Here is a 16,781-nt window from a genome sequence, read left to right on the forward strand (position 1 = left end):
AACCCCCACCTTCCAAACTCCAAAGGCACCCCAGACACCAAAACCAGACTCTGTCTCATGCTGTTCCCCCATGCAGCTTACACTTCCTGTCTAAAATGGCCATCCACAGCTAATGAAAACAGAAGCTTCAGAAGCTTTCTATTCTGCGTTTGTCCACAGCTCTTCATCCCGCTGTTACCCAGCAAGCATGCAAGACCAACAATTGGTTAAATGACCTCAATCCAAGTCAGCACTCAATCCATGCTCCTTGTTTCCTGCACATATACCTGGACCTCCTTTTGCACTAAATAGCTAAGGAGATGCACAGGGGCAAGGTGCATTAGCCATTCAGCAGCAGGTTAAATTTAGTGCTGCCGTTTGCCCTTCCTGCTTTCATTAAGGACTGCTTGGAATGTACTAATCTTATGCTCAGTCACAGTGTAATAGAGTAATCAGCAGCTGGGGTAATGACACCCCCACCCCACAAATCTCACACCTTTTGCTGGCTCTACCATAAGACAACATATTCAACAGTTCCTTTAACTTACCTCAACTGCCATCAGTCTGTTTCACAGCAGTCAGTTGCTTGCTGTTTACTAGGACTGGGCCTTTGCTCTATGCCTCTGACCTGGTTGGTCAGAATGGCCATGGTGTGGGGGGTGAGGAAGGTCTGATAAAACACTAACCTGACTGTATTTATATTTCCACAGCTGTGGGTTTGTTTTGAGTTTACCTGCGCAAGTCTCAATTAGCACTGCAAAGGCTAATACTGACACTAACGGATATGATTTATTAGTACAACACGGTGCACAAAAGTGCTCATTCTGATTCATTTTTTACGCACTCAATTCAGATTTTTTCTGTTCCATACAACAGCTGTCCTCCTCTGTAAGATATGTTTGCGTCAGCGACATTGTTTCGGTGTTTGATGCAGTCAACAGTTCGCACACACTAATCATTCAAGCGTCAGAGGGACTGGAGCACATTTGCCCCAGATTGAGTTTAGATTATGAACTGACAGAGAAGAGAGTCAGGAGGAGAACTGACGTGGGAGGGGGACAGAGGGACGAAACCCTGGGCAAAGTCAGTGCAATCTGACTGAATGTCCCTGGGACTGGGGCCAGACATACTGTTAGTACCAGAACAATGTTGGCAGAATTGACATACACTAGGATTTAAACAGTGATAACTAAATAGCATTGTCTCCGAAAAGTCAGCTGTACTAAAACGTTACTGAAAAAAGATACTTTTCCAAATTCAATCACATTCTAAGCAGTATCTTACATATAGTTTGTTTTGAAAACAAGCAACAAACATTCAGGTGAGAAGAACATGGCTTGGAAATTATTCATAGAACTCCATTTGATATAGAACAGGATAGAATATACTTTATTGTCCCATTCCTGGGAAATTTGTCCTGGATAACCATGACACGGCCAGTGCACAACATTGGACTCACATAAAACAATACATACCATAACGTACAATAAAATAAAAAATAAAGCAACAATCAAAATATATTAAGGCCTACTGTATACTAATCTAAAATCTCAGATATGAGTACATCATCTGTTGTCAATGGTGGCCTAGCATTTGGTTTCTATAGTTTCCAAAACAAGTTCAGTCAATCAATTTTCCACTTCTCTGCTTTATGAAATCGCATAGTCCTTGTTGGTATGTGTTAACTGCCGACTTTTGCCAAAAGACTGGGTGGAACAAGCTCTACAAAAAAATCATGGACCATTTCATGTGACCTCAGATAACAGGGCAGCCATCCACAATGTACAAAGGGGCCTGAACAACACTTTCTCTGTCATGCAAACAGTGACAAATGAGGCACTAGTATCTTCCAAATTTACTTTAAGTTATACATGCAATTTCAGACTTTTTCTGATCAGTTTCAGGACCAAAGTGTTTCTCTAAGCCTTAGAACAAGAAAAAAGTTGCTGGCAAGGAATAATCCCAGGATGAAAGCCAAGGCGTTGATCCCATCACTTCCGTTACCTCACGTCTTCTCCCCTTCCCCGTTGATTTCCTCAGAAATTTAAACATCTTTCTGCAGCCCTCTGACTTTGAGTGCAGGGCCAAAAGAAACACAAGAAATGATCCAGGGGAAAAATGGATGGGTTAAACTTTCAGCCCTGCTCCAGCTATACCCACCCACTTTCTTGCAGGAAGTGAGATGTGTGCAGATTTCAAGCATTGCTCAGCTGGCAAACCTGCCAAACAATTCTAATCAGGAGTGGTCCCCCTAGCGAAACCTGTGGTAACTGTCATGTTTCATGTTACTCAGCCTTAACAGAGGCATGCAATGGCTCTTGAATTACCCCAACTCCCGGTGGCCTAAGCTGGGAATACCCAATGCATCAACATATCCTTCTTACCCTTGAGGCCACATTTACTCCACAAATCATTCTACTTCCAAAGGAAGATTTTAAGCAGCCTTGGCATCTATCACTGACATTTTTGCGCATTGGACAGGGCTATCATTAATGGCCTGCAAGCCCAGCTGGAGAAAAAATATTCCTGATCGAGGGGATTGCCAGGGGCAATACACTATTCAGAAGGCAGCCAGGGGATGCTCAGGGCTTGTGACACAGCAGGGAGAGTTGGAGAACAAGGAAATCAGCCAGTGTAAATGTGTCCTTAGCTACCCTTTTCTTACTGACTGCCTGTTGTGCATCTTGGTTCAAATGTGTGTCCAAGCTTAAGGAGAGAAGGAACTCAAGGGGACATCATGGAACAGACAGAGGTGCGTGCTGGTCCCACGCACAAAAGGTCTAAAATCAAAAGCAAAAAGATTTTTGACTTCAGCCCTGATGCGGTGGAATGGCCTCCCCCTCTCACTCAGAACTGCTGAATCTCTCTCTACATTTAAGAAGGGTCTTAAAACTTCCACTTTGGGACTCACTTCTCTCATGATCTCAAAAGTACATGATGAACATAAACATTTACATGTTTAATAGTTTTTGACTATAACTGAATAATGAATAAAGCTTTATTAGTAATGATTTTTGCTATTAGAAATTCTTGAATAATGAATAAACTTTCATGAAGCTTCTCGTGCAATGTACATTGGTTTATATGGTGGAATGTGACAAATTAACTGTACTTTAGAATTATGCGCCTGTACCAAAGTCTCTCTTTCTGTTGATGTAATGTACTCATTGTATTTTTCTGTGAAATGTATAGCGCTTTGGAAAAAAAGCATCTGTTAAATGAATCAATGTAAATTTAAATATAACCCACTTACCTGATGAAGAATGAGGCTGCAGCAGAGGTGCCATGAACAGGGGGAGGTGACCCAGGTGAGGTCTGCTCCCGCTGAGTGGGACTTTTCTGAGACCCAAGTGGTATCGAGCTGGAAACGCTGGGAGCCTCAGCAGCCACACTGTCCCTCTCCACATCTGAGGTTAGGCTATGAGTCTGAGAAAGAAGAAAGTGAGAAACAATGAACTTTAAATCTCAGCCTCCCCTCACCATCTGACCAGCCCTGCATTTCCCTGTTGTTCTTGGAAATGCAACCAATGATGACCCTCCACTCTGTTCTACACCAAAGTATTAATTAGCATTTTCCCCTCAGTTAACAAAAAGTATTAATTTAAGGATAACCGCAGGTTTATGTATTTGATAGCAGCCCCAACCCTCAAATGCCTATACCTCCTGAAGCCATGCAGGGACCCAGTGACTGGCTGTCTAGAGAGGGTGACAGCTGGGTCAACAAGCAGGTGTTCACAAAGAGGCGTGGCACTGAACCCAAGGGCAGCAATAATGGGGAGTGGGAATACACCCCCAAGCTGCTCCTACTACCCACTAAACCCTTTAATATAGAGCACTTCTGGTGGACTTTATGGTATAAATCCACCTCCTCCTTTCCTGGCTCTGTGACTGGGTGTAGTAGGTGACTACCAATCCTCTGCACAGCCCGCATGCCCCCTTGCTGCCATGGCAACATGCACAGACCACTGGCCGCTCAGTACAACTTCAGCCATGATTCTTTGTAAGCTGTTCAGTCCTGTTTTATTGCATACCCATGAGATACATGCTTGACAGCAGCTCTTTCAATCTGAGCCTTTATTCAGGAGATCAAATTCCTGAACCCCAGAAAAAGCCAAAATCAGAAATGCCAATCTGGGCCAGTCTACGCCTTCCACAGACACTACAATATACATTTGCCCACTGCATCATTCTGCATCTGCACTGATCCCTCTTAATGGGTCCAAAAAGGTTCTAGAAACTGGTTTAAGAACCCATATGCAGTCAGGCTGGGAAAGGAGATTATTTCAAAAGTAGAGCATGGGGTTGATTCTTGTTACCAGAATTGTAGAGCGATAGAGCAAGAGGAATGTGCAGCAATATGGGTACAGCAAAGGCGGAGGATGGTTACATATTTGAGCTTGGTATCACAATTAAAAATATGTATAATGTTCAGTATCTTTCACAGCTACTGCACCTTTAACCTGTAACATACAGAATAGCTGTAATGTAAAATACACAGATAGTAAAACAACAAAAAGCAGCCCAGTGATGGAGACACAAAAAGATACCTTTTCATTCCTCCCCATCTCAGGTACCCCACGGGAGCTGTGCATACCCCAGTTCCTGAGCAATTGCCTGCTTCATTATTCTTGGCAAAATAACTGTCTTATTACCATAATCTGCAAGTCAGGCACAGCGAATGGACTGCAGAGCGAGAGTAATAAATAACCTGGGCGCAAATCCAGTTGATAGTGTTCAAAACGGTACTGCCACGTTTGCAAGACACAAGAGGCATGTGTCTTGATTTATTAAATAATCTACTTCCATTTTTGCAATTCCACGTCTTTATTCCTTTTCCAAAGATAACCATATATCTCATAACTAGTACAGTTCGTGCTGAAAGCCCATGATCAGTATTTGCCAGTGAGAATCTTGCCTAAGAACTGTTTATTAATAAAATATTCTTTGTCTCAAAAAACACACCCTGTGTAGTTTGTCACTGGGTCAACATATTCTATTAACATTCCCAATTTACTTTACATACACACTTGTGTTGTGGCACATATTTACGCTTTGTTACTAAAGTAATACAATCCTCTACCTTCTTATTTAGTTCATGGTTCCAAGAATAAGCTGCCAGAGTTCAACAGCATGCCTGTATATACCAGAGCTGATGGGTGGGGTACATAAATGTGAATATGTCATGGAATAGCTCTGATAGCATCTTTCCACAAGGTGGATTTTTACTGATTGTTTGACATATTGTTATTGAATTTGATCAACTCAGCAGCCTTTGTTAATGCACTAATTCACTTAGCGACATGGGTGGCTAGCTACTTCCTGTCAAGTGTGACTACTTTCTCATATGGGTTCTATGTCCTCTTAAGTTCAGCTTCTCTTAGCTTAAGCAAACGTGAAATGTAAAATCAAGCACTGGCTTGTCTGAATTTCATTTTCATATTTCCAGAAGTGAGGAGAAGGTATTGGAAAAAGTGAGTCGGTACCAGTGTCACGGTTGTGATTTCTAAAGTGCTTAATGGGGAAGCGAGACAAGTGGAGCAAAATTCTTCTCATGCACCCAGCGGCCCACACAGCAGAGAACTTTGAGCCATGCGGGCTCCGTGACAGGAGGAGAGCTCAGAGCGTGACGCAGAAGGAATGCCAAGCCCTCCCACCATCATCAACCTCCGTAATACATTACTGTCAGAGTCTATCTGGACAGCAAATGCAAAGGGTCAAATTTAGGTAAAGGTGGCCCACAGCAAAAATCCCCTCTGCAGAAAATGGTCTCAAGAAACAATGATGTAGGACATGCTGAATCCCAGAACGGTGGGAATACTGCAGACCCCCAGCCAGGTATTTAGACAAATCAACACCCTGGGCATATCATGAATAACAAGACAGCCAATTCCTTCACCCCTATTTTCACTGCCGCCCCCGCTTACCACTCCACACAATCACTGGCCAGAAAGACACTACCCCACCCGCATGGCCGCTAGCAGTGAAATGGCGAGACACCTTTGACCCCACTCTGTACCAGACTGTTAAGGCCTGCATGGAAATCCCAAATCCCAAAATCACATATTTAATCTGCAGTAGTATTGCACTGATGGACTACAGATGACCACAGCAGTCCAAAACTAAGTAAGTAAAGTTATGAGTGCAAGACAGATTTTTTTTTTTTTTTTTTAATTTTCATATAAGTATTTGGTCACCATGGTGACTGTGAAATATAAAAAAAAAATTTAACAAAAGCAGTGCTTCTCTACCCCACGATGTGGCTCTGAGCTCTTTAGTCTGCAAAAATGAGTCATCCCAGTAACACATGATACCTGCCTGTGTTCTGAAGCTTAACCATGATTGTTAGCATGCAGATCCCTTTCTATGAACCTCACTGTGCTACTACACTCTACAAATTACTCTAAGGACCGGATATGATCAAAAACAGGGGCCTAGAGATGGAAATACTCCTTAGTAGAAAAAAGCCCCAAGGAAACTTTTCTGATGAAAGAATGGAAGTCAAGAGGCAAACATCAAGGTTCGGAAAGGAGAGCATAAGACAGTGAACCCCCCATTCCTTTCTCTTCATCACCACAATGTATCCTGCCACCCTTGCCCAACTGTGCTATAGACCACAGCTACCCAGATAATTCTTGGAGTTGCCAAAGGGGGAGGCTGCAGGAGAGTCACATGTCAGGCAAAGGTGGGCAAAAATCCAAACTTCATGGAGAAAGCTTCTGGTATAGCTTTAAGTGAAAAAGCAGGGCTCATCACAACAGTGTGACCTGTGGAAAGGGTTCCACATGTGTCAGGGTTTTCAGGATGCATTTGAATCACACAGCAAGACTTAGGCCAGCTGGGATTTTGCAGTAGTACACAACTCATAATTCTGTATCATATACTCAGCATTAGCATGTCGTTAGTGAGCATATCGTCTCCGTTCTGCAGAGCTGAACCCAGAAACTCGAGGAGCCTGACTGATCACGTGACCGCCACTAACTAGTCTGGCTGGTGAAGGTAGCTGCAAGCATGCTACTTATTAGTCCTTTCAGACACATGTCAAACACTCTTGTACAAAGTAAGATTGTAGCCCCATCTGTTCATTTGTTACTGTTTTCTGCTTATGTGCTTAGCAGATGCTTTTATGAATAGTGACGTACAGATATTACTGTCTTTTGCACATTGATGAGCAAGCATGGCAATCTTTGAACAAACTCAAAAGCTGTAAGGAACTTTTTGCCACCAGCATTGAGTCAGCTTGAGACACTATTAAGCCCTGTTAATACTAGGCATACCAGGGACACATATGCCATTACACATCACCATCCACCAATAATGTAAAAACAATACAGAAGAGGTGATCTTATGAAATTTCTTGCTTGTAAAACCACAGCAACGGAACATAAATTCTGAACTGTAAAATAACCCTAAAACAAAGGCTCTGATGAAAGAGGAAAGATGTTGCTGATGTAGCACTTGAAGTGCTATTTACTGATGTGTTTGTGAACATGAAGCAAAGTTTCAAGGTCTGTGAGCACACTCAGCACAGTGACAGTCAGCTGAGCACGCATCACACAGCCCAGTGAGGAATGTAGCAAGGGGTTACTGGAAGCAGGCCCAAGGTTTGATCAGGTGTGGACTTCACAGCAGGAGCAGGTTTTCCAAGCCAAAAGATGAGGAGATGATAGTCACTCTTTCCTCTAATTTTAAAACTATTGCATTTATTTCCTGACAAAGGCTGAATTCAGTCATTTCAGGCACAAAATACAAAAATGAGTGCTGTTTAACAGTCAGTTTTCTCACTTCACCACAAACACTTCGTACCACTTACTACCACTTCTAGAGATCTCTTCTCCTAATCAATGATTACTAGTCAGTCTGGAAAATTACCCAGCAGATATTTGCATACCCATTAATGTGTCCATTGATTTTCTGCACTTCTGGGCATTAATTATAGATAGTGTAGCGGTGCTAGTTGACAGGAGTGTTGGATAACTCCAAGAGTGGTGGACATGAGCATGAAAGCATATAAAAAGAAGATAATCTACATGGTGTGAGGTCAGACAGCAATAAGTGCCTCGCCTAGGTTGCTTGGAAAATCCTGGATTGATTGCTTAATGCTTCTGGCCAAAACTTAACTTGGGGGATGGCAAAAATGGGAATGCTAATGAAACAATTATTTGTGCACCATTGAAACATTTCAAAGTTCTATTTCTGTGGAACAAATGGTGGTTAATGAGACTGGCAGCAGCATGAGTGTGAGAAAGTTGCCTGTTGGTGTGGGACAGGAGGCCCTGGATGCCAAAAGCTTGAGCTTGTGGTCCATCTGTCCCCAGTGCTCTGGCCTGCCAACAGCCCTATGCTTAGCACATGTGCCCTTCTCTTCACTTTGCCAGAAAAAGGAGATGGCAAGGGGATGGTGCCTGCTTTAACACTTCCTGAACATTTTCACTAAGTCTTGCTAAACACGGGAGCCCTGAGCTATCGCAGTCCAGTCAGAGTCAATCACCTGAAAAGACCACATTTATCAGGCTCTCCTGATATACAACACTGCCAGCTATTGCTCGTCAGCTTTGATGATCCATTTGGTGACATCATCATGAAGTGATAACTAATTCCAATGCCAAAAGACTGGCCCCTGAACAGCAATTTACCTGAGGTGTGTGAGAAGCCCTGTCCTTGAACTGGAAGCAAAACATAGGATCACATGACCGGGACCCTAAACATTGCACTGATACAGAGAAAAGCCTTAATGAAATCTGTTACCTAACGTAGTGTATGGCTCATATTAGTCACTTATGCAGAGTTTACAAGAGAACACACACAGTAGAGAAGAGGTACAGGAGGACCAACACAAGGGTCGTTAAAATAGTTTTTCAAAGTCCTTAGAGGGAAAGGTCAGCAAATTAGCAATGCTTGGCCCTGAGCGACCCTGAAAAACTGAGGGTCCTGGATCTCTGAGGGAGAAAAGGTCATGACTCCAGCAGATTTGAGACTCATAGTCTCCATAGCTGCATGGGGTCCAGGCTGTGAGGCTCGCGGGTCTCTCAAAACCCTGAGAAAATCCTGGAAGCCGGGGAAGCTATGACAGGTCTCTGTCCATCACAACTTGAATGCCTCATAAAGTAAAAATACATCTTAACTCCATTACAGAAGCCCAGTTTTTGTTTCTGTGAGTTATCTTACTTGTATACAAGTCATTGTCATCCAAACTGGTACATTTTATGTATTTTTACTTTGAATATTTTCTTCTTAAAATGGTACAGGAATAAACCAGTGGAATACCTGAAATACCTTACATTCTGATGAAGTACACAATGAGGAAAGGAGCAGGGCTTACCGGACCAGGCTGAGGGAGGAAATTGTTGACGCGGGATATGCTCCACATACCCTCCAGATACTGCTGCGCCTGGATGGTGACTGAGCCGAGTGCACCCGTTCCCACTGTCACCTGGACAGCAGGCTTAGGTCCATCAGAACCTGCGGGCGGCCATCCCAACCCACGACGACGTTCCCCCACTGGCAAGACAGCATGTGCCTTGGGTGGTGGCCAGTCCCGGGGGGAGGAGAGTGTCAGCATGCTGTGCGTGGCCGGGAAGGGAGGCAGGTCGGGCATCTCGTCAGCCAGGGTTGCCAGGGTCTGCAGGGCCTGCTGTCTCAGCTGGTGCAGCGGGGTGGCACACAACTGACAACGGGCTGGGGCCTCATGCCGACCTGGCACAGTACACTCGGGCACCTGGAGCTTGTCAAAAAGGAAGGCAGCAAAACCAGGGTCCTGCAGAAGGAACAAGAAGTGACAAAAGGGTTCACAAACTGCACTTCAGTCAGCAAGTACCAGAAAAAGAAACAGTGCCTAGCTTCACTTCTTCTTGTTATCTGTCCCCTTTGAGGTATGCCTCACATCTCTTGGACCTGAGATGCCCTTATCTCATATATGATTTTATTGTTAACAATGTGGTCCAAGCATCCCCTGGGCCTGGCCCTCAGACTCCAAGACTTAATCCAGGCTTAAGTGCTTCCTGACCCAGAATGGTGGGGGAACTATGTTTGTTTAGACTCTACCCCCCCCTCCACAGTTTCAGCAGAGGAGAGCCGTCTGCTTTCCGCACGTCTGCTCCCTCCGTCACAGTAATTGCCTGGGTCTTAAGGAAAAGCAAACAGCAGGGAAATGAGAAGCACAGAGTCAGAGGAGAGGAAGTGTGGGGGATTAGGGAACTAGCCCACATGAGACTAAGAGAATCTTGCCACTCCCTGCTCGAACCTCGTCTCCATCCTCTTCAGATAGCACCCACAGGGTGCCGCTGGATGCCTGCATGTGCCGAGTGGGTTTGGGTTCTTGCCTTTTTCCAGGTGACCCGCAATGAAAACCTGTCACACTATTGCCACATCTGCACACATGAGCTCACAGAGATGTGGAAAGCACACACAAAATTCCAAAAGAAACAATGAAAGCGCCTCTCCTTGTATCCTCATTGTCCTTTAATTGAATACACACAGTAGATGAGACATGTAATTAAAATTAGTGAGAGACTGCTAGGATACAGTCCATTCCAGCTAAATCACAGACTCCTGAGCTGATGGAGTCACCACATTTTTCTTCGCTACCATAAGGCACCCAGCTAGTCTCATTCTAACAGAGACAAGACACTCTTCTTGCTCTCCTCCGCTTGCCTATCTCTAGTGTGCAAAAGAGGTAATCGCAGCATCTCTCTCATCCCCTACACAGCCCCCCATTTCACCCTTGCTTTCACTCCTTTCAGGGTTACCTAAGGTCAAAAAGGGTGGGCTAAAGTCCTGCAGCAAACAGGGTCTTTCACAAACAAGGGCCTGCAAATGCATAAATGTTTATAAGGCCTCAACTCTTCACAGCTTCAGTGGTAATAAAACAGAAAAATTGAGGGATAGAGTATTAGTCTGCAGGACTTTCATTTTTATTTAGTTACTTAATTATGCAGTAAAGAAAATTACACAGCCTCAGTCTATACACATTATTCATTTATAGCGCTGGACATTTACCGAAAAAGACAGGTTCCCACGCCATAGTAAAACCTACAGTCTTTGGGATACCTACAGCTCATTTGGGTCACAAGTCCAGTTCCTTAAAACAAGGATAAGGCATTCCTTGACAAGGAGAACATCTCCTAAATACAAAGAAATCTCTGTAGGTTAGAAGACAAGGATCCAGACAACTTGGATATATATTGCACTGGTCTCTGACTGAAAGCTCTCTTAGAGGCTACAGCTGAAAATGCTACAGAAATCCTGAAAGTTTGGCAATGATGACACTAGCTGGAGGGAAGGAGGATTTGCCATGGGACCTTAGCTATCCCTCGTATCACTGAGATGTGGAGTCCTTAACTGACAACCTCCAAATCCCCATGGCAAAGAATCATCTCGGAAATGAATGAGATCATTTACTGCAAAGACCAGGGCAACCATGCCTATACACATACACATTATACAAACCCACACACTAAACACACAGACACAGGAGAAATCCAGAAAATGACTGCTACACATAACAAGTGAGTCATTCCTGCAAGAAGATGTCCAACTGTAGTAGTATCAGTAACAAATTATAGTTAGTATCTTTAAAGGCAACTTCTTCAAACGACTTTACAAAAAAGATGGAGTACATTCATAAAAAAAAATCTCATAAAAACTGCTACAAAACCACAGACAGCAAAACAATGTAAAGATAAAATAAAACAAATAATCAGAGCGAAAAGAAAATAACTATTACTTGAAGAAAATTCTAAAGAAGCAATTCCTAATCTTGGATTTAAAGATGCTAACTGTAGGGGAATATTTTTGGTGAATCCCCCAATTTGGGAGCATAGCGGGAGAAAACCCTATCTTCCACAGAGTGTAGGTGAGCTTGAGTAATAATGTAAGAGATCAGATGAAAAACATTCCAAAATAAGGAATAGACTGATTGAAGGCCAGAAAGACACAGAGGTGTCAAGCCATGTGAATGCAAGAAGAAATGTAGGAAGATGGAAGAACTGTACAGGGTACAATTCTTTACAAACCAACCGGTGTTATTTTCATCTTAAATTTAACACTGCGCTTATGACTTCGGAGATATCTGAACTATTTCTTCCAGCCTCAGATTATTCTTAGGCTGGTGGTTCCGCCTTGCTTAAACAACAGTAGCGGAAATACTACATTTCCTTTTTTCCTACATTTCAGGATCTCGCCCATCCTGAAGCTCAACAGGTCAACAGGGAGTTTTCATACCCTTGAGGCGAGTATTAGCACATCCTCTGCAAGTGCACAGAGGCCCTGTAGCTACACAGCTCAGAAAACCACAGTAAATAGTCTATCACAGCTATGCAAACTTGCAGACTCTCAGGAAGGTCTGGCTACACAGTGGGACACGAAGCAAGCCAACACAGCAGATGATCACCATACTTTTCCCTGTGGGCATAGTGCTGAGTAAGAAGTCAATTCCCCTTCCACACCTTGCTCAATGTGATGCTAGGAAGTGATTTAAAGTAGCTAATAAACCTCACAGAACCACCCACCTGACACTCTTTTCAATTATAGGGACCTCACAGACTCAGGCCCCCTGTAAACCTGTCGGCAGAGTTTATGTTTCCAGAGTTAGCCGGAGGGAAGAGGGATGCACTGCCTTCAGCAATGGGTATTTTTTACAGCACTTGATTCACTGCTTTTGTCTGGCGGGGTGCCCGCAGGGGATTCTGGGAAGGGGTGACCGGGCATGGCCGCACCAGATGCCAGCAATCTGTCCACCGTGTGTCCACATAGCCGGCGAAAGCGGGAGCAAGTGCAAGTTGAGCAAGATGTGCAATGCATGCCAGTTGTTCTCATTCCCAAAGCGTGGCTGCTCTCAGCTGATAAGAAGACACATCTGCCCCTCCTCTCAGCTCAGGAAACAGGAAGCCACAGGTACTTGGAGAGGAGATGGCCAGCTTCATCCTATCCTGAAATTCTATCAATCTCTCTCCAGCAAAAGCCACCGCCTCTGCCCTGAATGCCTTTGCTTTAGACGACACAATCACCACCTGCATTTTTCTATTGAACTGCTTATCAAGCACTACTGAACACATCCTGGGTTGAATACTCATTCTTCCAGTACGCTTGGGACATCAAATTGGCCCGTCCTGGTATTCTTTTTTTACGACCTTATGTTAAAATCTACAGTGCAGACAGGTGCAAGTGTGCGCAAAGAACTTTCAGCGTCTGTCAGAGGACTTTTCTCCGCACCAAGAGACAATGATGCTTGTGCCCTCCTTTGAGAGCGAACAGAGAGCCAAGCTGCCGCCTGCCCCCTCCATTGTTAGAAGCCCAGTTTCCTTTGTAAGCAGCAAGTGCAAGGTTGCTGACCCGGTTGCTACGAGTTAATGCCCATCAATGGGTCGGCCCGCTTCCATGTTGGAGGGGGCTGCACCCCCTGATTTGGAAACTTGTGGAAGATGCTTGTCAGTGCAGGCTTAAATAAACTCAAGGGAATCATGATGCTGTACTCTGTGGGATTTCTGAAGATGAGCTGGTATAGCATGTAGCGAAGCAGAAGTCATTGTCCCACAGGTTGGTCTCTGTTTCACAGAAATGCTATGGTGAAGCAGAAAGTGTGCAGGGCAGAAGGGACAGTGAAGGTAGATAAGTGTTTGTTTTGTCATAAATCCTTGGTCTTTTCCGACCATGAGCTGTGTCAGCTGTACCGCTGCAGCAGGGTGAACAGGTGCTTGCAAATGCTTTACGATTGTCATCTGGACTTGATGAAGAAAATGGAACACTGAGCTCAAACCAAATCCATTTACTCAGGTTGACAACAGCACAGATCATGGTAAGATGCATACAATTAGCACTTAAGAGAAATGCACCACCTTGCCCTCTAGAACATGAACCCCTGACTCACATGAAATGCAAAGATAGCACAGTTTTACATTACACAAGTCTTGTGTACAGTAGACTGTATTCCCTGGACCTTTATAAGTGAAATGCTCTGCAAATTTTTGTTCCCAGGCCAAGATAAGGGGCTACTGTCAGGGTCAGCATCGCCTAATAAACAAAAAAAACGTATTAAAAAAGCAAGTCAGTTTTGCAGTGTTTTCCTGTATTCTTCCCCTCACTTCCATATTCACTTATTTAGGACATATGTTTTCCACTCTGATGACAACTAAAAATTCACAGACCATAACACAAGCACTTTTTCAAGAAAACCAGCCCACTCTGTAGTTCTTAGCTTCCTACTACTGGCAGCAGAATTTAGCTGCTCACACACAACATAATGGCACAAGGCATGCTACATCCCACATGTCTCCACATAAAACTCAGACCACACGTCACACAGCTGTGTCCAAGTTTTTTAACAATGAGAACTCAGCACCCTCTCCAAACCCCCAGCCCCGCCTCTCACACCCCTTCTCCTGCTCCCTGATCCTTCTGGAGGATTGCAGAGAGCAGACACATGAGTATTCTTCAGGGATTCAGTGATACAGAAAGAGGTATTTAGTACACCTACACAGCCGAGCACTTCACATATGCCATTAGCTCTCACACTCTGGTGTCACTTGTCCCTGCAGGAACTCGAACCTGCCAGCAAATGTAACCTCCACAAACTCTTGGATGTGGAGTTCCACCGTGGCTGTCCAAAGAAGGACCTCTCCAGCAGACCTTTGAATTTAACATTAACATGTGTTTAGGCACCCATAGACTACAGTAGAACATCAGTTCCAACCACAACTTTAAGTAGTTCACTATGGTTTGCTTTTTGGCCCCATGATTGACATATTGATCGACAATGCAATGTCTGCAGCATATTGCAAACTACAAAAATAACTGGAACGCAACTGATTTTCCTCTGCTGATGGCTTGTCCAGTGGGAGATTACATGTACTGGGTTTGTGGATATTTGCCCAAATTTCCTTCTATTAATGACAAATTACATTGCCAAATCACAAGTAATACATTGTACTCAAAATGCAGCACATAACTTTAAGGACAGACCTTCACTCATAGTCTAACACTGAAATATCATCCCTACATTATGGACCAGTAGGAAGTATTCTGTTTAGCTGGTCCCTTTTGTAATGTGGAGGTTCCAGGTTCAAATCCCCCACTGATTAATCAATGTACTTCTTATGAATTATAATTAATCATGAAGTAAAAGCACCCAATTTGTATACGAGCAAATCAGAGTGCAGATGAATCCCTAACATTTTATGTAAAAAAAAAATCGACCTTATCTTGCACAAAGGGCACACAGGGAAATAAAGGTTAATATAAGTGCAGTTATGCGAGACACAAGGCTTAGCTAAGATAAGAGACAGTACACATGAATGACAGTCGTCACACACAGTGAGGAATCTGCACACTCACCACCTGAACTCCCGCTTTACCGTATTGGAACGAAACACTACTGCAAGGCACAACACCATCAAACATACAAAAAATACAGAACATAGAAGCACAATATTGCTTTTTTAAAAATAAAAAAAAAGGGCAACGTTTACCTTCTCTGGTGAAGTTCTGTGCCGCACAGACTGTGGTCGGACACAGGCTGAGGCGCGAATCGGACACGCCGGGACTCGACTTCCAACTGAACTGAGGTATTAAATTGTCATATTTAATTGAAATACTAAACTTTCATATTTAGAGACATTTAACTGTGATGGTATTCAAGTGATATATATATGTCAGTGATATTTTACTGAGAAAGTTAACCGTGATATTTCGCGCCCACCATCCCCTCAGTCTGAGGAGCCTGCGGAGCGGCTGCTCAAGGCGCGCGCACCCCGCAGGCGGGAGTCGATACGTGGCCGCGCCTGCTCGCGATGACCATTGGTTGCCGCCTCAGGGCCAAAGTCCCGGTGGGATCGCCGCAGACGCCCCCCCCTAACGATGGAGGCTCTTTCGGAACCAGGCAGGAATTCGGTTACATCCCGTCTTGGGTTTCCTCACGGTTCCCCGGGATGGAACGCTTATTAACTTGTGGCGATGTAGATACTCCAAAACCCACTTAGCCGCCTCCATGACTCACATTTAATGGACGTTTAACTCAGTTAGGGCACAGCGAAGCTCATATCTCCTGCACACGCATCCGTTCTCGACATTCAAGCTCATTTTTGACAGTCTGGTTTTACTAACTTAAAGAAGGAAAGCCGCAATTTTTTTTTGTTCTACAAAACCTCTTACTTGACACACAAAACCTATACTTTTAGTTTTAGCAGAGCTATAGCAAAGTAGGTTGCATGGTGGGGCAGCCAGCTTCATTCATCCTGACATACACACAGTTGTGAGAATTAAATTTTAATTTGTGAAGCTAGGCTAGGGCAGTTTTATTAATATTTTTTTAATCCCCTAATGAAAGTGAACATTGTGCTTACTTAGTTGGCATTTTGATTTCAACAACGCAAAATAAAGCACATTTCACAAAAAGAAAAAAAAACATTCTTGCTCAGTGTTGTTGAACATGACTAGCTTGTGACTTGTGTCCTTTTGCTTATGTGAGAGCATCAGATAAACATTTCTGTCATTTTGTTTCTAAGAAATTAAATAAACAGCTCAAAAAGACCCACTAACAATCCTCTGTTGGGATTTTATCCCAGGAAGGACATACAGTATCTGATGGGTGAAGCTGTGAGTTTATAAACACATCCGTGGCAAGTCAATAAACAAAGCGACAGAGCCATGTCTATAATCTCGTACTTTTTTATAGGTCCCACAACACTCCTAACATACAAAACACATTCTTTTAATAGATGGACTGACAGGAATTATGAAATACATTTCCCTTTTTTATTTAGCAGACACTTTTCTCCAAAGCGACTTCCAACGAACTCTATGTATTGTTA

General features: G+C 43.7%; 1 protein-coding gene across 3 annotated transcripts in view; it reads right to left on the bottom strand.

Annotated features, from left to right (window-relative positions):
* The window catches only part of LOC108919636 (kinesin-like protein KIF26A), a 96,385-nt gene that overhangs the window by 43,674 nt on the left and 35,930 nt on the right, over nucleotides 1-16,781 (bottom strand). For all 3 annotated transcript variants that reach the window (XM_018727795.2, XM_018727794.2, XM_018727796.2), the window contains exons 3-4: nucleotides 9,299-9,733; nucleotides 3,233-3,405 (exon numbers count right to left, since the gene is read on the bottom strand). In XM_018727795.2, coding sequence (XP_018583311.1) covers nucleotides 3,233-3,405; nucleotides 9,299-9,733 — 608 coding nt within the window. The remainder of the gene's footprint in view (nucleotides 1-3,232; nucleotides 3,406-9,298; nucleotides 9,734-16,781) is intronic.

The sequence above is a fragment of the Scleropages formosus genome, chromosome 15 (genome assembly GCF_900964775.1).
Source record: "Scleropages formosus chromosome 15, fSclFor1.1, whole genome shotgun sequence".
NCBI lineage: Eukaryota > Metazoa > Chordata > Actinopteri > Osteoglossiformes > Osteoglossidae > Scleropages > Scleropages formosus.